This window comes from Brienomyrus brachyistius, chromosome 18 (assembly GCF_023856365.1).
Source record: "Brienomyrus brachyistius isolate T26 chromosome 18, BBRACH_0.4, whole genome shotgun sequence".
NCBI lineage: Eukaryota > Metazoa > Chordata > Actinopteri > Osteoglossiformes > Mormyridae > Brienomyrus > Brienomyrus brachyistius.
The window spans coordinates 18560379-18582036 of NC_064550.1; the positions used below are offsets into that span (position 1 = coordinate 18560379).

At 43.8% G+C, this 21658-nt stretch overlaps 1 protein-coding gene across 5 annotated transcripts; it reads right to left on the minus strand.

The window, feature by feature from the left end:
• Positions 1-6606: 6606 nt before the first annotated feature.
• On the minus strand, positions 6607-20751 carry tbcelb (tubulin folding cofactor E-like b). 5 transcript variants are annotated; one of them, XM_048983815.1, is made up of 12 exons: positions 20630-20751; positions 17862-17909; positions 17463-17680; positions 16741-16799; positions 16060-16227; positions 15187-15326; positions 14195-14376; positions 13073-13329; positions 11365-11491; positions 10748-10864; positions 7735-7826; positions 7251-7349 (listed from the first exon to the last, which is right to left on the minus strand). In XM_048983815.1, the coding sequence occupies exons 5-11, from the start codon at positions 16211-16213 to the stop codon at positions 7754-7756; spliced, it is 1050 nt and encodes a 349-aa protein (XP_048839772.1). In that variant the 5' UTR covers positions 16214-16227; positions 16741-16799; positions 17463-17680; positions 17862-17909; positions 20630-20751; the 3' UTR covers positions 7251-7349; positions 7735-7753. The 5 variants fall into 5 exon arrangements, with proteins under 5 accessions (XP_048839768.1, XP_048839769.1, XP_048839770.1 ...); XM_048983811.1 differs by lacking the exon at positions 7735-7826 and having other exon boundaries at positions 6607-7349; XM_048983812.1 differs by lacking the exon at positions 7735-7826 and having other exon boundaries at positions 6607-7349; positions 17862-18017; positions 20630-20738.
• Positions 20752-21658: the final 907 nt, after the last annotated feature.

Consider the following 21658-nt stretch of genomic DNA (forward strand, 5'->3'; position numbering starts at 1 on the left):
ACCTTAGCAAAACACTTGAATTCCACTTCCCTTGGATTACTGGTAATTACAGCGGCAGAAAAACTGAATCCTTGTCTGGATTCTCTCCTGATCGATTTCAAAAACAAGGGAAAGTAAGTGAATGGAGGGAAAAAAAATTACACAGCGTTGGGATATGTTCCTCCAAAATACCGCATTACCGTTTTTCACAGGGATAGTGTTTAACTTCATCTGAGATCAGCTTTTTTGGGAGACGGGGAGGGTTCAGCAGGTGTAGAGGGTGAACGTGTGTTCAGTGAGAGAGAGGGGGAGGAGACTACGGCCTGAGGAACTTTGAAACCAGACCTTATTTTCTCCCAAGCAAGCTAAAAGTGTTTCAACAAAAAGCAGAGCTTAAAAAAAAGCCTGTTGGACTTGGTCGTAATTCCTTCCACTGCTTTCCCAGTAGGGTACGCTCTCTGATGTAAAATGTTACACGCGGGGGAAAAGTAGAAAAACTACATGCGAGAGGAGATGCAGTTACACAATTAAGATGAATTACTTAGGAAAAACGATGAGTTCTTGTTGTTTTCTCTCTAATTAAGATCACCTCATTTTCCAACGTACACCAGACAATGAAAACTCATTACCATAGATTCCTGAAAGATTGCATTGACTTTCAGCGGGGAAATCCCTGTTGATAAAGGATTGGAATGGACAGTGGCACAGTAGAGTCAGAAGACCATTGTTGGAAGGACAGTAGAGGTAATAGGAGAGCATAGGGGATAAGGTATGAGAGGCATCAGTATTGAAGAGGCCTGAGTTCCTATTGACTAAGCCAAAGTAGGGGTGCTTTCAATGACAGATTCTTTTACACCTCCAAGTCTTATCCTTGTAAATTTACAAAAGCCCCTAACCACAACTATGGAATTGAAAGGTCCCAATAGGCCCCAATAGACCTGCTGTTCCAAATTGGCTCATCTCGTGTTGAATCAGTGTCAGGAACTAGTGGTGATGGTGTAAGACATGAGAGGAAGATAGGGTGATAGGTCCCACTAACGAAAATGGAGGACATGATTGTGCTAGGATAAAAGATTTCAAAGCATCCAATCCTGATATCAAACAACTGGCAGAATGAAAGTGAATATCCTTCAGGAAACATGCGAGACATAGACACGAATCAGCTGATGTAACCCAGGCAATTCAATTAACAGAACTGCAGCATTGCAGCATCCAAAAGACTTTGACATTAGGGAGGTTGTGGTCCAATGTCAACATCCTAGTTTTGGGTTGTAGGCCAAATCATATCTTCCCAGGGGGTTGCAGACTTGAATTCAGCTTACCTGAACCTGGTCGATCCCCATTTTGTCCCTTGATTTTCACCTTCTAACCCCCTTTACCCATCAGTTGACCTAAACCTGCCCTCCCGTCGTCTTGCTCACAATACAGGTTCCCCACAGGTAACCAGAACCTTCTTGTAGGTGACTCTGTCTTTTGAGGGGCACAATACCCTCTGTTCAAAATGCTTTGCCCTTCGTCTAGCTCTGTAGTAGCAAGGGTGTATCAGAATACAGTCTGGCCATGTTTGCCATCAAACAAGTTCCTGGATATAGCTCAAGGAGCAAAAAGTCACTGTTGGGCTAATATAGGGGAATAGCCATGGAGGTGTGGATTCCTTGCATGCCAATTCTTCTTGAGGCCGCGGTCTTAGTTACTGTGGTCTAGTGAAGGCTTCTGATATCCATAAGGTTTATATCTGCCACTTTAGCTTACTTTTGAGTGGGTCACATTAAATGACAAACCCAACGGCAAGTCTAATATCAGTTGACAAGTCACTTCATCAGCCTTGTTTCCAATATCCCTGGGTTTTGTATAACCAGTTATGTTGACTATTCTTGAACTGACTTGTTGTAGTTCTTGACTAGATGAGGTCCAGCTGGAGGGTTAGGGTTAGGGAGTCACATTGTAAATCACCGGACTAGAGGACACAATCCCTGAAGTAATTCCATATTTACTAGTCGTATTTTACTATCTCAAAAAAACACGCTAAGATGTTCTTCCTTGTATTTACCATTACAAAATTATCATAAATGATCATAAATCTCCATGGAATTTCATGTCATCAGAGCAAGATTTTCGATGTGTTCAAATAAAAGCCACGTGCATATCTCCACAGACAGCCAAATAATATCAAGACAATCGGGTTTAAAATCAAACTCTTAAAGTTTTAATAAATCATCAGTTCATAGTCAAGGGTTGCTGAGAGACTCGCAACGAGGATTGTGGCGCTTCTGGTTCACAAACACTTCAGCATCCATCAGCTGTAAAGCAAACTGGAACAAATACGTCTTGGCCATTTTGGTCTTGGAACTGCAATATTGTATCGTGTCAAACCGCCGTCTTGATGTACAGCACTCACACCCTTGAACAATTAGCATGTGCTAGCTTTACATAAAAGCTGTCCCTTGCTCATCTCTTAAGCTAGCAGAGGATATACTTGAGCTCACAAAATGCCATGTATTTCTGGTTTTGGGCACAGTGGCAGACCTACGTAGCGAGCATAATACATTGTGCAATGGCAAGAGAATCACTTAGAACAGCATTCTGCCCATGTCTTGGTTCAAGAAGAACTATTTTCTTTGGCAAAGCACTGTCAACGATGTAATCTAGATATCAAATAAAATATCGACACATTTGAAGTATGTGGTAAAACTTGCAACCAGCAGTTTATCACCGTCTTGGTAATGACAAAAATGGCACACAGCTCACTCAGAACAGCTGTACCAGGAAAGAAGCATCTTTGAAGGACTGCAGTCTCCATTGTCCCTCACAATCCCACTTGCCAGACAATGCCCACACCATAGAACCTGAACGTCAGTTATATACTGCGTAGACATAACGATTCTCCATACATATTTCAACCTTTTCAATATAATTTTCAAGCAAACACATTTCGAACACTTCATCGTCAGCACTGGTACAGTCAGGCAAAACACATTCAGTAAATTAAAACAAATCGAACAGATTTCCACAATGTAGCAAAAAAAACAGAAACAAATTAAATAGTTGTACATGTGCAGTCCTACTTCACTGCTCTGCGGCCTTCATTGTTGGCAACATTTCCACCCTTTTAATGGGATTGACAGTTCCTTTCTCAGGTCTGAATGAAAGTTTGTTCGTGATAACAGAATAATAAAGGACTCTGAGCGGATCCATCTTCAGCAGCATCATCCCTCTGTCCAAATATACTCCTTCTATTCATCAGCCTGAATGGCCCACTCCTGCTTTCATACATTGCATATGAGCAACAATTCTCTCTCTTTGTGTAATGATCATTTCTCACCCCTTTGCCCCATTTTCTCCAGGGATCTCTCTCACAACAGCCGGCTGCTCATACCAGATATGGGCATTTACCACACACACACACACACACACAAGCAGAGGGAAGAATATTTAAACGCAAACAAATTTTACTGGATTTTCTCTATTATAATTTTGTGACGTACATCGCTCAGCATTAACATTTTTAAAGGGATGGATGTAAACCATAGCTGAAAGCTTGTATGCGCGCAGTACACTGCCTATGAAAGGGCTCTACAATATAAGGAATTCAGTACCTGTCATAAACAGATAAAGAAAAGGGCACATACAGTGACCCCAAGCGTTTCATTAAAAGCAGAGAGATGACAGGGCTGCTGCCTACGTCCTAATGCTGAGATAGACCTTTAATGGATTGGGGGTGTGTGTGTGAAAAGCTCTGCTATTATTAATGAAGAACACAACCATGCTTGTTCAAGAGTGAAATAAATGAAAACATTTCAATCTTAAAGCACCCCTACAGCCACCCCCCACCCTTTTCATAGCAATGACTCAATTCCTCTATACAATTCTAAGCCACTAGATCATCCAATGAAAGAACCATAATGGGTAGGAGAGAAGTCCAATGACCGCAAGGGCACTGGATCCATCAAAAAAATGGTTAGCCTTCAGAGTGCCCCCTCCCCTGTCACAGATTCAAACATATCATGGGCTAATAATAAGGTCGGCCCCTTTGTATGGACTATGGTTATCCCCCACCTTAAAAAAAATCTGCCTCAGATAAGGACCAGTTCCAAAGTAGCACTGCAGTGGAGAAAAGAGCTCTACATCACAAACCCGAAAATCAGACAAGCAAAATTTTAATATGCCTCAAGCAGAAAAAAAAAAAAATAAAAAAAAAAAAATATATATATATATATATATATATATAATTAATATGTAATATTTTATTTGGTGGAGGAACATGTGAGATCAAACTTTTGAATCACGTGTTGGATAATATTAATAAAGAAACATACAAATTATACAATCTTACAATAATGGCGTCTACCGTGCAAAGGAATAAATAAACGTAACTGGCAAAATTGCTCCCAAAACAACAGAAATAGAAGTTTAACAGCGCCTGACTTCCTGTCCCACTATCTGTGCATGATGCTACACACAGCTGCCGTCGATGTTCAGACGATTCCACAGACAGTGGTTTGTGGGATCAAGGAAAGCAGGGCGTGGTTTGTCATAAAAATCCAGCATCGACCTGTGCCTCAGACACAATCGCATTATATTAGCATAATATATTCCGTTTTTATAAAAATTACTGAAACACCAGCATAAAACCCACGCCTTTAATATATTATCTGAGATCTCTTAGATATGTTGCGGCAATCTTCTTTCCATTAGGGCCAGCCGTTCATTTGTAAGACAAGAAAGAAACCTGGCTGTCAAATTGCATGTTTACTCTACAGATACTGTTACACACATGCTGCACTGCACACTGTATAACGTCAAGTTTAACCAATTCAAATTCAAAGTGTAATCACTCCAGAATCTGGGAATTGAATAGCAGTTTACGTCACAGTGAATTTTGGTAAAACAGTGCTCCTTTAATTAAGGTGAGACAATCTCAAAATACTTGCGGTGGAATATGGTGCGAGAGGAGCTTGACTGACATAAAATGGCAGATACACAGAAAAAAAAGACACCAAAAGAAAACCTTTAAAGGTTGGTCCCAGACTGTATACAATTACTGGGGATGTCTGAAGACAGGCAAGTTGGCATGGCAACGTTAAGACCACCGGCTGAGATCTGAGAACCGGTTCTCATCACTCATGGCGATAAACGTTAGGATCTCCCTTCCACCCAAACTAAAAGGGTGCTGGACCGGGCCCCATCTCTGATGGAGCGTGTCCATCCTGATCAAGGTGTTACATGTCCACTTTAATGGGTGACTAAAGGGGTTTGGGATGGATGGAGAACTTAGTGGGGATACCCCTGTAACCCGATGCACAGGAAGTCGCATTGAAAGTGGTGCCTGGTAGGGGTTAAAGCTGGCTATTTCCCTCAAGGTCTTCAAAGATCCCTAGGGAGACGTAGTCAAGTCTTAGGGAGATGTATAATGGAAAGATCAAGGGGGCCAGTCTGGCCCAAAAACCCTCGAACTGGCCTTGGCCAATTCAAAGAGGGTAGATACTGTGACAGGTCAGTCCACAACGGACCAGGTGCTCAGATGAGACCAAGATCCCGTGAAGTATCTCCAAGCTTCATCAAGACCAGCTAATCTGTATCTCAAGACTCTTTTGGGGCGTAAGTGCTGTGTTTCTCCGTTTGTTATTTTAGCAGTGTGAGATTTATCAGACTAAAACTGTCGCGATAAAAATGAGGCTTGCGTTTTCCAATTCCTGCTGAATAAAGGAAAGCAACTTCAGAAGACCGCTGCCAAAACAAGACCCTACCTAAAACACTGCTTAGAGGTTATGAAAAGGCTGTTGGTATCATTTTCTCAGGGATTAAATGAAGCACTTTATGCAGGTAAATGTATCAAACCACTAACAGACACTAGAGAATGTATGTGCATTCGACTCTAATAGCAAACTCTGATATTTAATAAGCAGTAATTTACCATATTTACACCTGTGATTAAATGATATTCCTGCACAGGTGAGCTCTAAAACTACAAAACTAGCCTCAACAAACACACCACTAATTTACCTTGGAATGCCGAAACATTTTGGTAACCAAGTGAACAAGTTTAGGGTTTAGGCCACAAGCCTCATCCCAGCTGATACAGCAAGCTTTGCTTCAGACTGTCAACATGTGGCCCTTACAACAACCACTCACCTGCTGCACTCTTTCAGTTTCTAGAGGCCAACCTGTCATATAAGCTTATGTCAGTCATTTCTGTAGGAAACCCTTCAGTTACTAACTACGATGCTCAACTCTGAGACGTACATGTCACATAGACATTCTGCAACCAACCCAAAGTTGTTCCAATTGGCTGGTTGCTGGTTTGGCATGTACCATCTTCCATACAATTTTTATTATTATGCAATTTGGGATTGCTGTTCCGGTAACTATACAAGAATGTTTAAATATATTGATTGCATGAGTGCTTACTGCTTTGTTTTTAAACTTCATCGTTCACTTCAGCACGTTATTTTCCATTGCGGAGTAATAGTGCTACCTTCTAAGCTAGCAGCCACTTTTACTGAGAAAAAATTCGAAACTAATATGGTCTGGAAATATATAAATTTTACGGAGCTTCCCATCTGAAAAAAAAGAGCGAAGGATACAAGTGAAGGGTAAAAAAAAGACAATGTTCCTTTTCAGTCAATGTCAAGAAATCAACGCTTTATGTAACCCCATTCATCACTGTGAGCCTAACTGTGAATAGTTGTTCTTGAAGACACCTGAGGTGGTACAGGCTGCCATCAAAAACATCCACATGCACCTCAACAGCAGTCCAGCATGGCTGTCCACCCTTAGAAGATTGTCTGGACATCCAGTGGTTAAGCCCCCCCTGCACAATTCCTGCCTTCACGAGGCAGGTGCAGCTCTTTGAAGACGAGGTAATGTCACAAGGACAAATAATTCAGAATAAATTCAAGACCAGGCTACTTCCTGAACAAAACAACGGGGGTCAGTAGTAGAGAATGATTACGTTGATTGTGTGTGTGAGGCTTTGGTGGGGGGGTGATCTGGGATGGGGGTGGGGGGAGAGCTGTCCCATCCCAGCAGGGAGAGACTCAAATGGTCACTTGGATTTCGGAACCACAAGGATCTCGTCCCCGTCGCGGATGTTGTAGCTGTGCAGGGCACGGGTGCTGTACTTCATTTCCTCAGGTCCGAAAGCACAGCCCACCTCCTTGTCGATGTAGTAGACGCGCATGTTGTTGGTGGACAGCTGCACCACCGTTCTCAGCTGCTTCTTCAGCTCGGCCACCGTCTGGTCCAGCCGGATGCTCAGCATCTCCACCCTGTCCTCGTAGCGCACCTCTACTTTAGCATGGCACCGCGGCCGGAGGTCGATGTCCGCCAGCGGGGCCAGCTTGCCATACTTCGTCACCAGGCAGTGGTACCTTAGGGAGGGACAGGCCACAAAGCCAGCACTAAAACATATGAAATGTGGGACAGAGACTTGATGCGGAGAACAACCATTTCAGCCCTCAAACTGAACTTCTTGTGCTCAAACCATTAACGCTAAATTAATGCTTTTTAATCGTTAAAGTAAAAAATTTGCAAAACTATTTCCAAGTCACTCTGAAAAAGACAACACAGCAAATCCCACACAACAAATCGATCACTATTATTTGTCAGGATTCTGCGGGTTCAGCCATCATGAAATTGCAGAGAATCACGAGCGGTTGCTGAATCGATGAAAACACCGTTACAAATCCCAAGCAACGTAGGACATCACATGCAGCCCTCCCTTTAGAGGCAGACTACGCCAAGAATCACACGTGCCTCTGTTCTGCCCCTTGCCTCAGTTCCCTGTCCCAGACTCCCTCCTTCCCTGCGTTAGGTAGTCGTGAGAAAGGACCTTGGCCCAGGGGATTCTGCAGAGATAAGGCCAAAAAACGATTAAATAAAATCTAAAGGAAAGCCTCAGCCTTGAATGCCCCCTGTAACAGGTGGGTTAATCAGTGTAATTTGCCCTCCTTTCCAAAAAGGTTCCCAACAATGCAAGCCCCTGCTCTCAATTCTGCCTCGGGTTCCCGTGCAGCCCTGGGAATTCTACTCAAGTCACCTCTAAGCAGTTTCCCACAAAGTGCCATTTTCAGTTTTTTTTTTTTTCCCTTTTTCTCCGCTCCTGCAAACTCAGCCTCTAGAGGACGCATTTCGCATATGGCCTTTATATTGTGGTCAGAGTCATTGAACCCCTATTACATTATATATTTATTTAACGGCTGCCTCCATGGCTTCATTACACGCACTGGTGGGGTGGGGGGCACTTTATCACAATGTCTACAGGACTTCTGGCTTTTCAGAAACGTAACAGGAACCAAATAATGACTTTTAATTAAGCAATTAAGAGGTCAGGTGGAACAACATTTGGCCTAGTGCGTGGTCCAAGAGGAGTAAAGGTCTAAGTCCTGCCCCGGATCATTCATTCAGCAATGTCAACTGTGGCTAACCTGAGTCCTTGAGATTTTTACTTTATCCAGAAACATTACATAAAGGTGGCTTACATCTTCAGAACAATTCATGCTTTATACATAAATAATGCATATATATACATATATACACAAACACATACATAATTTTCTATATATATAACCATAAAAATAGGCATCAATTCTTGTCTCAATTTCCAGAGGTATATGTTCTTGGATTTTAATGTGGTATGATTTTATAACAAAATAATCTATCCAGTTACATGTCATTTTCCATCTAGTCTTTATTTCAAAAACACCAATGGAACAACAAGGGTGTCCTTTACACGTCACGCTTCATTGGTCAAACCCCCCAATTCTGCTTTTTAAAATACACCTTGAGCTCCAAGGCATCCAGGCAGGTAACTAGGGTTACCTGAGGGCAAAGCAATAGGGTGTGTGTTAAATTGCGGCTCTGTTATCCAGCTTTCCAGCCGAGGGCAAGTCGAAGTGCCCGTGACCTGCGTGTGGGGCTGTGATCTTCGAGAGGAAGAGGGCGCGTAGGGCTGTGCAGAAAGAGGATATACCGCTTCTGTCTGTTACTGCCGCCTGCTGTCCCCCAAGGGCCACCCCCCTATTCCCACCTGGGAAACTGGCAGAAGGTCAAACCCCCGAAAATGTAGTTTAATGTCTGCAGGCGGGGGGGGGGGGGAGAGAGAGAGAGAGAGAGAGGCACTGTCGACTGTATGGAACCACGCACCGTCTGCTAGCTGTACTCTAACACCTGGGAATGACGCACTGGCTCAGAGCCTGCGTCCCACTGCTGGTTCTGACCCGCCTACATTTCTCTACGTACCTCAGCCGACTGAGCCAGCACGGGCTGAGTCACGACCCGGCGGAACGGACGTGCGTCTAGACAGAGTGGTCAGTAAGGTCTCCCGGTCTCCAGAGTGAGAGACGACCGCAAGCAGTCAGGGCTACACGAAGGCAGAAACGCAAGGATGAGGAATTAGACTGGGCACTAAATGGGTGTCCGGGGGTGGGTGGGGGTAAAGAGGAAACAAGCTGTTAGGAGAGCGCTTTCCAGTCTGGTTTAACACCTCTACAAGTCCAGGAAAATAAGAGATGGATGCCCCTCCATATTCTACCAGAGACTCACATATCAAACACCCATTTTTATACCTTCCAAATCCCTGTCTATCTTAGTCGGAAAAAGAGGCACTTTCCTTGTGTCGTAATCAATGAGACAATGTCTGCAAATATTCCTTTTGAACTGGTGCGTCAGCTCCAGTTACAAATGGAAATAGGCAAAGTGCTCAATCCCCTATGAGGTGGAGGGGGGAGGGTGATGGGGGTGGGGGGGGAATCAGCCTGCCACCTTGTGTATCACCTTTCTGATCAGAGTATTACTCACAAAGGAGTCATTGAGTGACCAGAGACTGGCCACATTGTCTCCCAAAGGTTAGATTCCCCAATCAGAGGCTACACTCTTGTGGCAAATCCCTTCCCGGCATTCTCCTGGGGTTAAGTGGAATTTGCATGGCAAGGAGGGGTGCTCCGTTTCCCAGCCACCGAACAGCCCTTAGAATTCCTGTTAAAAGGGGGGGGGGTGTCCGCCCCGTCTTATCACACTTTGTTGTATGGCAGCCCCCTCGGTTTCCTTTTTTACCCTTTAAAGATTGGAAACTAGGACAGAGGTATAGATATACTAATGAGTTAACACTATCTGCCTGCCGCCTATACTCAGCGTGAAGACCACCATGGGGGAACCCATTAAAATCTCAAATGTCAACTCCCCTCATATATACACACACGTGTGCTTGTGTGTGCATGTACACAGCATATACACACAAACAAAGTGCGGATCACCCGGATCTTCTGGGGGCTAGACCTGGTTAAACGCTTCAGAGGGTAATCAGTTGATGTGATTGCTTGTTCCAACATGCCTGGTTGCAATCTGTGGTTCATCGGTCACAAAGGGCTTAAAATAGTAATAATCCATTCTCACAAACTCCCACACCCAAGGTGTGTGTTTTTATGAACTACTACTTTGTGATCTCCAGTACGCTGAATAACTGCCGTCGTTCATTTTTCCGTAACCGTTCGTGCTGTGGTTCGCTCGGAGCATGTCCCGGGAAGCGCAGGGCAAGAGGCAAAGAACACCTGGATGGAATGTTAGTCCGTTACATAGCACGCGCTCACACATAGTTACATCTAGTGATGGGCTATATACCCTGTTGAGGTTTGGACTCTGATGATGAGATCATGCTACCGTGGTAGCTTTGCAGCATAGACTAGATAGGAGGAGTATGCGTACTGAATGGGCAATACCCTGACCGTTAATAGAATAGCAATACGGAGCCCAGGTGTGCTGCGTGTCGCACCTGTAAGACAGCTCTTCCTCAGGACAGTCCAGATGGTAGCGTATGAAGAACCTCTCTGCATCCTCCCTCTCCTCGTCCGTCACTTTGCTTCCATTCAGCACCGACACGGAGGGCAGACTGCAAGGGGGGGGCCAAGGTGCTGTTATGGATGCCCCACTCAAGGATATACACAGGGCAATTGATTTTAAAGGGGCCACAATTCATATGGAGGGGCCAACCTTCTCATTAGCCAATGATATGTTTTGAACAGGTGAGTGACAGGGGATGGGGCATCCTGGGAGCCAATCATATTTCAGCTAAAGCCGATGCCCCCTGTGGACCCGGCCCTGTATACATTCCCAGGCACGCAGCATTGGTGCCAGAGGGCCAGGGTGTGTGCAGGCAGTTCTGCACATACGCTGTTGATGTTGCTGTGGCTGACTCAAATAAAATGCGAACGCAGGCAGATAGATAGGCAAACGTTTGTCAGCTTTGTAATCGTTTTACAGACAAAAGCCATATGAGGCAATAATGTATGATGCAGATGCTGAGCTAAATGTTCTGAAATTGAATGCAGTGGGTGGCCCTGTTTTTGTTTATGTGTGTGTGTGTGTGTTGGGGGTGGGGGGGGCACTTACTGTGCTACAGTGAGGCTGCGCCTCTCCGTGTTGGTGCAAGTCTGTAGTAAAGGAATTCCTAGCAGCCTCACTTCCTCCAACATGGGGAAGCAGTTCAGCTTCTCAATATCCTCCCACCTGTTTAGACCTAAAAAAAAAAGCACGCAAAGGAACACATCACTGTCAATTTTCATTCAAGTGGAGTGTCAACAATGACTAATATTAATAAAGGATAAGGGCTCCAATTTTGCAGTAAGTGATCCTGGTACATTTACAGACAGACAGGTACATGATCAATGTCTTTCATACCTCTAAACTGTCTAGTGTTTCCCAATCTGGCTGGCAGGAGCCCACAGCCGGCTCAAGTTTTTGCTCCCTCCGAGCTTCCTGTTTTGCTCCCTCCCAGCTCCTGAGCTTGGACTATCTTGGGAAACACTGGTCTATAGATTTTTTCCCCCCAGATACTCCACCGTAAACCTCAAGCGTTTTACATGAACGTCCACAGGGTGGCGTGGCCTAGAGTATCCATCACTGAGCGAGTCATGTTCACAGCGCTTTTACTACAAGCTTAGCTTTTGTGGATAGTGAGTAATCATCTACCCTTCGGAATGGCTGATGGGAGTTAGATTAACAAAATGATACATAACAAGATTCTCAGCTACAGCTAGATGCATATCCTGTTTCGGTAAAGACTTCCTTTAAAATGCAGAGAGGGCAGGGGTGAGATTTTCCACCACTCTTGACCGCCTAACAGCTCCCCCCCCACCTCATCCCTTTCTAAGCCTCCCCCAGGCACCCTAACCCCCAAAACCCATGTGAAAAGAACGCAATCTGGTCAGCAAAGCCGCTGCTATCGGTTCTTTCATCTCTCTTCCTTTCGCGTTCAGTGGACCGGCGAGACAGGTCAAAGGAAAGCCGGCTCTGCACCTCCGGTTGGAAGGATGCTCGGCCCGCTGCCCAGCCACGAGAGACCCTCAGGAGGCCTTACCGTCCCACCGAAGGCCTTTCACTGAGGTGCTAGTGTACTACTGATTTCTATCGCCACTAAAAAGCAGCAACTCACAAATCTGTGTCCATGACTAATAAACCTCTAGTCTTTCTTATGTTGCAATGATTTAGCAATACGTATGTTTTGTATGTACTGTATGTTTGGTATGTATGTATAGATATGTAGATAGATATATAGACAGACAGATAGAATAATCCATCCATCCATTTTCCAAAGCGCTTATCCTACTGGGTCGCGGGGGGTCCGGAGCCTATCCCGGAAGCAATGGGCACGAGGCAGGGAACAACCCAGGATGGGGGACCAGCCCATCGCAGGGGACACTCACACACCATTCACGCACACATGCACACCTACGGGCAATTTAGCAAGTCCAATTAGCCTCAGCATGTTTTTGGACTGTGGGGGGAAACCGGAGTACCTGGAGGAAACCCCACGACGACATGAGGAGAACAGGCAAACTCCACACACGTGACCCAGGTGGAGACTCGAACCCGGGTCCCAGAGGTGTGAGGCGACAGTGCTAACCACTGCACCACCAACCAGAATAATAATAAATAAATAAATAAATAATACATTGAGAACTTGCCACGAGGCCAATGAAACATTCTGCATATAGCATAGAACAATGCTGTACTAAATTGGTTCTTCATGGGCCTTTAAGGGGAACCCTAAGCTTGGCACTGGCTCATTGGCTGAAGCTTGGGAAGAGGGCGGGACTACCTGAGTTGTGAAGATTGATGCTGCGTAGTTTAGGAAAGAGTCGATGCAGGGCGTCCCCAGAGTCCTGGATGGAGGCGAGGCTGTTGTTGGCCATGACCAGGGTGTCCAGACAGGGGAACATGGCCCCAAACTTGCGCACCTCGCCCCAGTCCTGCAGGTTGTTGTCAGTGATGTGCAGCAGGCGTAGCGAGGGGCAGGGCACAGCTGAGTGTGTTACAGCCTCGTACTCATTAAGGCACAGGAAGAGCTCCTCCAGCCTGCAGGGGGCGACATACCTCATAGAGATGAGACTTGATAGCTTTGCGCAGCTATCTCCAAAGTCCCATATGGTTTTATCTACAGCTGAAATGTTCGGGCCGGGTGTCCTCCCAGTGCTATCTACAGAACAGGGCTAAAGAGCAGGGCCACAAGTTGGCATGTTACAGGTCATATCATTTAATGACCATCCAATACACCTAGCATTCTCCTTCCCTTATACCTAAACCCACAGCTTAGCCCAATGGTTCCCAAACTTTCTCTCTCATGCCCCCCTTCGGAAACAGAAGAAACCCCATGTCCATCTCGTATAACGTTTTTAATTTACTGACATTATGTCACAAACATTGTAAAAATGGGCATTGTGAGAATTCAAATGCAAATCAGAAGACATTTTGAAAATGAATTCACAATATGTGTAATCCCAGCTAGTCAGACTTCGTCATCAATTCGAACTCCGCTTTTAAACGATTACCGGAAGATGACGTGCTTTTCTTTCCTGTCAGAAATCTGTCCATTCTGTACTTTAAATGCTCCTGCTGTCTGACTGACCACACATACACATTTCTTTGTTTATTCCTCTAATACAGAAAAGATTCGTCATCAAATGTCAAGTTCTGCATTTTCTCCTGCTTAAGTGTGACCCCCCCCCCCCCCATAATGCCAGAATGACCCTCATGGGGGTGCAAACCACAGTTTGAGAACCACTGGCTTACTTACTAAGCCCTACTTACAACCATCAACAATGGCAGTCTTTTGTAAAGCCAATTCATACCATGCTTAGTATTTGTCAACCAATTAGGTATGTGGTACAGATACGGCTCCCTCCCCCAGTGTGACCAAGTAGCGGCCACCCAGCTGTCTTACTCGGGGATCTCCCTCGTGAAAGTGTGCACCGTCTCCCAGGAGACATGGGTGTTGTTGAGGACCAGCCGTCGAACCCTGACAAAGGCCTCCGCACAGCTGGCATCCAGCGGTGATTCGCTGAGGGGGTTGGAGCTCAGGTTGAGAAAATCCAGATTCGGGATGTTGGATACAATCTTGCTGATCTACATGAGCAGGAAAAAAAAAATAGGATAACAAGTGATGCCCAAATGAGAGGAGTATACTACCAAAGACCAGCCAGACCTGCACTGAAGACCTTATTTACCAGTTTGGTTTAACTGTCATTTTCGGTTTTCCTTTGCCATCGTTTGGCATATGACTTACACATCTACTATCCTTTTAAGAACCAACCTATTGGTGCTGACCTGCCCATACTTCCAGTGAACTACAAATGCTGTTTTTCACCAGCTGTGCCAGAGAGCAATAAAAGTGAACGCAGTGGTGTGACTTTGCGTAGGGCCCTGTGTGACAGGTCATGTTTTTCTCTAGCTGATTATTGATCATATACATTATCACAATCTGCAGAGACAGGCTATAACATGAGCTGGTTGGAGTTTTACTTATGCTCTGAGGACAGAAGGAAAAAATGATTGGTTATCTCTGAACCAATTAGATTATAGAGGAGGTGGGTCTAAGCAACTAGAAGAGGCAGGACCAAGACATCTGATTGGTTGATCTCGCTTCCTCTAGTTGCTTGGTCCATCTCATCTACAATGTGACTGGTTCTCTCTCTGAACCAAACATTTTTGTGTAAGTAAAACTCCCTCGAGCATAACCCTAACCATATATTCATTCCTGTGTTTTCTCTTGACTTATTTTCCTTAAGAGATTTTACAGATCTGTTTCAGATCTTCTTTTAAGTGTTAACACTCAAGAACAAAGCTGCTCCTGATATTGGATCATTTGCTAAGGATTTCACTGCCAAAGAAACCTGATCCCACGGGTGTTTGCCAAGGTCAAATTTGGATTCCCACCTCATGCCAGTCCTGCAGTTTGTTGTTGGACAGGTCCAGCTCCACTACATGGGCGCAGAAGGCCGAGATCTCAGCCTCATCTCCGGCGCGACTAATGCCACACCCATTGAGCACCAGGATACTGGGAAGGTTTAGTCGATCTATAAAGGAGTGGAAATAAAATGGAAAGACTCTCACCCACAATGATGCTTTCCTATACACTATACCTCATGCTTTTACACATTTCTACTTGTGAATCAATTAACCACCTGGAAAAATGCCCTAATTTTTTATGTCCCAATGAAATTATGTACAACACAGACGGTAACCATTTTTCAGCCATCATATGACAGTCTACAAGGACAAAACCCAATAGTCATTTTGTGTTATGTTAACTTGGCAGACAACTGGCAGACAGTTCCACAAATTTACCGGCTACAAATGTAAGGCTTGACACAGTCATCCAAGGTGTTTGAATACGGAATGCTACAGGAAGTTGACATAAACGTCACATATACTATAGGATGCTACTGTGCTATATGGGGGTAAACGGTGGAAACGGATTTGTTCCAACACCATAAACCCGCTGGAACAACAAAAGACAACAATCCACAATTTGTTATCATGTAACATATCTTGCCTTTCAAACTATTCAAAGTGTTTGGGCGACAGTGGATTAATACACGCATGACACTGTCCATATAAATCTTATTTTCACTGTAGCCTCTCAGACGCTGCACCATGAGTGTTTCAAGGACTGCAAAGAAGATAAAACTCAAAAAACAGACCTGGCTGGTCCAGAGTCCACAGCTCCAATCTTGCTCTAAAAATGAGCCAGCTCTACCAAGGCCCAGATCGTATAACGCTCCAGCCAGCAGTGTTGGCAGGTCTCACCTTTCATAGGTGAACCTTGAGGACCCATTGGTACCACCACCCCAACGCCGGGACCTCTGCGGTACGGGAAATTCTCCGGGCTGTACTTCTCGCTGATCACCTCCATGAAGGTCCGGCCCTCATCTTCGGGGGGATCCATGGCGCCCTCCCACATGGCCTCTCCGTCGTCTAGGTCGGGATTGGGAAGGAATCAAAAATCACAGATGTTATCCAATAAGGCTGACAGTCCAATCCCTGCACAGGACCACCACAAGATTCCTACAGCTGCTAGTATTTCATGGCTCCTACGACTCCTTCTCCAGCAAAACACCATTTTACACAGAACAATACATTCCCCGATAATACGATTAACTAAACCACTACAGACCTCATACTTCACAGACCAATTCAACCAAAATACAGACTGGCTTAAATAAAAAAATTTGCGTCTGAAGTTTCCCCAAAAGGAGCGACAAGGGGAGATGAATCAGCCCCTGTTCAGTGTGGAAATCAGAGGAAGGGTAGATGAATCAAATCACAGGCAGTATTAAAAAAAGTGCAACTACATCCAATACCAAGGAGTGGAGTTATGTTGCAGCCAGTAAATAGTCTACACTGCAAACATACCAGGGGTGAGCATAGCAGAATTTCACCTGCTTTATTCTTTCTAAATGTAAAACAACCCAGGCAGACCTTTCTCACCTGCGGGTGGAGCGGCGTCCTGCTCTGCTGGGCTCACCGTCAAAGCCTGCCTGGCCTCCCTGCCGAAGAGAGAACTTTTGTTAAATCCAGGGAGTCTGACGCGAATCCAGTCCCTTCGAGCCGGAATTAAAAAATCCTCTGGCTGATACAATTATAACACCTGACTGACACCACCTGAGATGACTAATTAAGATGTTAAACACCATTCATCCATTTATTACTCATTGTATCCTGCATTTCTGTACTGCTCATCGCCTTGAGCTTTCGGCAACTATTTCTTTCTGTTTTTATGTTACTCCATCTATATGTTTCATGTTCCTGAAGATTATGAGTGTCTTCAAATTTTGAAAAGCGCTGTTCAAATCCAATGAATAATAATAATAAAATAATACTACAATTAACAAAAATACTGTATATATTGTATAGAACAATATTGTTGTTGTCATTATTATTATAAAAACACTTTAAGACTGGATTGTGGCTTGAACCATATTCTGTTCCTAATTTTAAACTAAAATCTCTCCTGACGTCCATCTGCAGTATTTATTTTTACCCTGTCTGCCTTCAATAAATCTTTACCAGCTTCTATGTGGAGTAATATCACCTTTGAGCCCACAGATATATGCATTTAACATCCAGTTCTGCTGACCGTACAGCATCATAACGATGTGTGTAATCTCCTACCCCAAAACATGCGCAGGAATAGACTGGTGTCACCTTACCCTGTGAGAGGGCAGCCGCAGAGTGAGGCAGTGAGCCCTGACCGCTCCGTGGTTCCCTCCGAACGTGACCTTTTCCAGCAGCAAGGCACTGTGAGGCTGCCCGGCAGCCCAGCTGAGCAGCGCGGCCTGAAATCCCGTGTGGATTCTGCGTGGTTCTCCCTGTACTCTGGCCACGTCCGAGCTGTGTACCAGTCACATTACACACACCTCTAGACGCCCTGGGTGTGTTACACAGAGACAAAATATAAATGCTAAAATGTTTATACTCATAACTCAAAAATCCCATTTTAAATATTCAAACGCCCTTGTAAAAAAAAGAATCTTGTGACAGATCAGGGCAGCATGTTGTCAGCCATCTCTTACGAAGACTCATGTCGTTGACATGACCTGGTGATGTACCTGCGACTGACTCTAGCTTCTGAAGGGGTTTTCTGTGTCACTTGGGCCCTGCGGAAAAAGAAAGCCGGCGCATCCAGAGTCTTAATTCGCAAATCATTCTCTAAATGTCGAAGGGAGCTTCAAATCTGTGCAACAGTTTCATCTGAGTTTGGACAACTGGAGGAAAACAAAAAACACACTCACAGAATTGATACATCTGTTGTTTGCAATTCCTTTATTCGCTTTTCACTAACCTCTACCTGTTTTCTTCAAAGAAAAATAAATCACTTAACAAAAAACGTTAAAGATAATAAAAGTCCCATCAACAATCAGGCTTATCAGTTTCATCTTTCTATCAGGCCCAAGTTTCATCTCTGGCCAGCCTGCAACGAGGAACTGGGCCTTCGTCACCCCGTCTGGATTGAGCTGAAGTCCTGTGTGGACAGCCCCCTTTCAGACGCTCCTGTGAAGTCCTATCGAAAAAGGTGTCACTGACCAGGAGCCTCTGATGTTTAGCCCAGTCTGTTTGGTTTCACCTTCCGACCAGGTCCAAAGGCCAGGCGTTAACTAACAAGCCATATCAAATGGAAGTATTTTACTGAAAGTGCACTCTGATTTGTGACAATTCCTGCTGCAAAAAACCGAACAAATAGATTCCCTGTTCTAGAAGATTCTGCGGGTGCTGATGAGTGCTGAATGAAGATACATTGTTTGCCGTTGGCTCCTTCAGAAAACTATATTTAAAGACACTGCCCTATTTAACAGGGGACACTGGCTTTCTCTGCTTTTCTCGCCCTTGAAAGTATTTTTTGCTGACAAGTTGTAACTAAACATTGACCTCTAGCAAAGGAATATACCATAAGCAAAGCGAGAACATTTTTACTCTATAAGAGATGACGAAAGCCAGGAAGCCAATAATGTCTTGGAGCAACAAAAGAAACGTTTTAGCTAAACCTTAATGCTGGGGGCCAACCTTACAGACCTGCCACCACAAAACAGGAGCCATCAGACTAACCATTGCCATGACAATGGAGTGTTTTACTCCTTTGTCATGTATTGTTTGTCAAATTCTTGGTTGCCATGAGTGTTTCCATAGAGCTACAAGCAAAAAAAAAAAATTAAGTTAAAACTGAATGGAATGACTAACCAAAGATAAATTAACAATACTTTAAAAATCGCAGAAGGAAATTTTTAAAGTGTTCATCATTAGCAAGTGAGGTGTATAATTTTGACTGCACTATCATCACGCGATAATTAAATCACTTATTTACTTTTACCGTTAACCATTACGACTGCAGAAAGTCTGCATTTACAGCGGTATTTCTGCCAGCTCCTGTACTGAAAATGCTGCTCTTCGAGATAGATTTGCCATGGTCCGCTGGTGTGAAGGACGTTTATTTTTAACTACACCATTGTTTATCCCCAAAACATTTTTAAAACACACACACACTTCGCGTTTAAAATTCAAAACTTACAGTGTAAATGCTACTATTTAAATTTAAATGCTATTTATTTTATTTACAATAATTATCCGAACCAGTGATAAAAATATCTAGATCACTCTAGGTAAAAATCGCAAAAGGCGATAGGACGCCCCCTACCCGCAAACATGTTCATTTGCACGCTGGAATGCGCTTCTTGCTAATACGGTGTTTTGAAACTTGCGATGTATTCAGCTGTATGGTCACCAGCCGTCAGCATGTCAGATACTTGTATTCGAATTAGAAAAAAATATTTGGTCATTTTGAGGAGTGATGCGTGAAAGATCGCTTAAAATGTATTTGATAACAGTGGTTTAAACAGTGTAAACGGGTTGTCATAAAATTCCCCTAGCAACGACAAGAATTCGATCACCAAATTTCAACTTCATAAACGCTTCATATGCAAACGTACCAAGGTTTAGAAGTTTCTTTGTGGATCTGCCAGATAAGAATAAAACGACAGCTAGAAATCATATATACCTACCTTGCACTGTATTTACTTCTTGATATGCAAAGCACAATTTAGCTTGCCATAAAACGACAGTGTTACTGATCTTAATTAACTGCATCTGCACGTTTTTTGTTTACTTGAAGATCTTTCACCGAAATGCTTTTACAAATTTCAGAAAATGGCCGCTAGGTTATAAGGGATTTTTGCTTGCATCTCACCTCCCGACAAGCAAAACTTGTTTTTTTTCAGCAACGGACATTACGATCCTTCCAAATGAAAGAATAACAAAATCGATCGCTCCAGCGGTACAGATGTTTTATTGCGTAAATACGGTAATTTGGAACATATGCCGTTATATATTGTCCGCAGCTATCTATAAGTGCTGAATCAACAGTACTGTAGTCGTTACAGTAATAAAATTAATCAATATCAATCACGAAAAACATTCGCTTAATAACTGACTCTGAGACTAAAATCAATGTCGAGGGAAAAAATGACAGAATTAATTGTATTATTTCCATTCAACCAAAACAACTCAGTATGATAATGTCAGCAAATGAAGGACAACTGTCTCTTGTTCACCTGCAAGGTGAGTGCCGTTACTGTCGTCGCACAGGTGGCTAACCAGCTAACGAATAAAGGAAGCTAGCTAGCACTGACTAGCCTAGATATACATTTGCAAAGCTATGCCCACTCAAGATTAGCTCAATGACCCCAAACGTACAGACACTGGCCAGAACAGCATGCACAATTAGTCTAGCGAACCAAAGTATCACTTTCATCCAGAGGTAAATCTCAAAAGCGGGACATCTTTCAGAAAACTGTGCGGCGAAAAAAGTATTTTAATTCACACTCACCCCACTATCTCCTCCTCACTATGATTTTGTTATTGTTGATCAGTTGTCAGCGCTGCACCCCCCCCTCCTTGTCCAGGAAGTGACGCGACACGCACAAAACCGAAGCGTTTTCTGCGGCTTCGTGCAGGAGACTGACTCCTCGCGCACTACGAACGCTGTTATTGGCTGAGGCTCCAACGCCGATGTACATCAGCCAATGAGATGCACTGGACGCGAGGAAAGTTCGACCCCCTACCGTTTGTGCCCGTGCAGTGTCGCGTGGTTAAACGTACAGCGCGTTGACGTACAGTTTGAAAGGTGCACTTCGTACCTGATTTCCCCAATTTAAAAGATGCACGTAGGCGGTAGTTCGTCTTCAGGGTTTATGGTAATTAGACCAACTAAAAATAGATCAGATGAAAGTGATGGCAGTCAACATATGTCGTTCTGTTTTTCTAAGTTTTTTTGCATTGCAAAATTAATCACTTTTGCATCACGCACCAAAGTACATTCAAGACTTTGCGGATGATTTTAAATCATGCGATGTGCGTATTTAATAATTGTATTAGAGAAGTAATACAATCTAATTAAGTTAATACACCGTGCATAGTACATTTCTTACTAAATGAATGTGTCACCCTGTTCTTATGGGCGTACTTCGCAATAGTACTAGTAGTACATCATAGACGTTAGTGTGCCTTTGGTAGTGTGGCACCGAACAAGCCATCCTTCTCAATAGTCAGCATGCTACGCTTTTTCGTGGCAAAGTAGCCCAAAGATTGAATTGTAATATATTTTTTTCTGCACATTGAAGAAAAATTGTATGCACCAGATGGCAGTATAACACAACAGATGATGAGGGCTGTACCTCTATTAGAAAAGGCCGATGCGTACTTGTATGTATAATTTGTTGAGATGAAAATGTTTTTTTTTTTTAAATAAAAGTACACACTGCACACATGACAAAAACAGATTTAAAAAGAAAATTCTGCATTCAAATTTCAATTTATTGCACTCTGACAGATGGACACGCCAAGGGAGATCAGTAGC

What these genes read in the sequence shown, in the direction of transcription:
- tbcelb (XM_048983814.1), bottom strand. Translation starts at nt 16,213, where the DNA reads ATGTGGGAGGGCGCCATGGATCCCCCCGAAGATGAGGGCCGGACCTTC. An exon ending in TCAAGGTTCACCTATGAAAG is followed by an intron (nt 15,327 to 16,059) that starts GTGAGACCTGCC and finishes ACTCCTTTATAG; the next exon opens with ATCGACTAAACCTTCCCAGT. An exon ending in GAGGAAGAGCTGTCTTACAG is followed by an intron (nt 7,350 to 10,747) that starts GTGCGACACGCA and finishes TCCCTCCCTAAG; the next exon opens with GTACCACTGCCTGGTGACGA.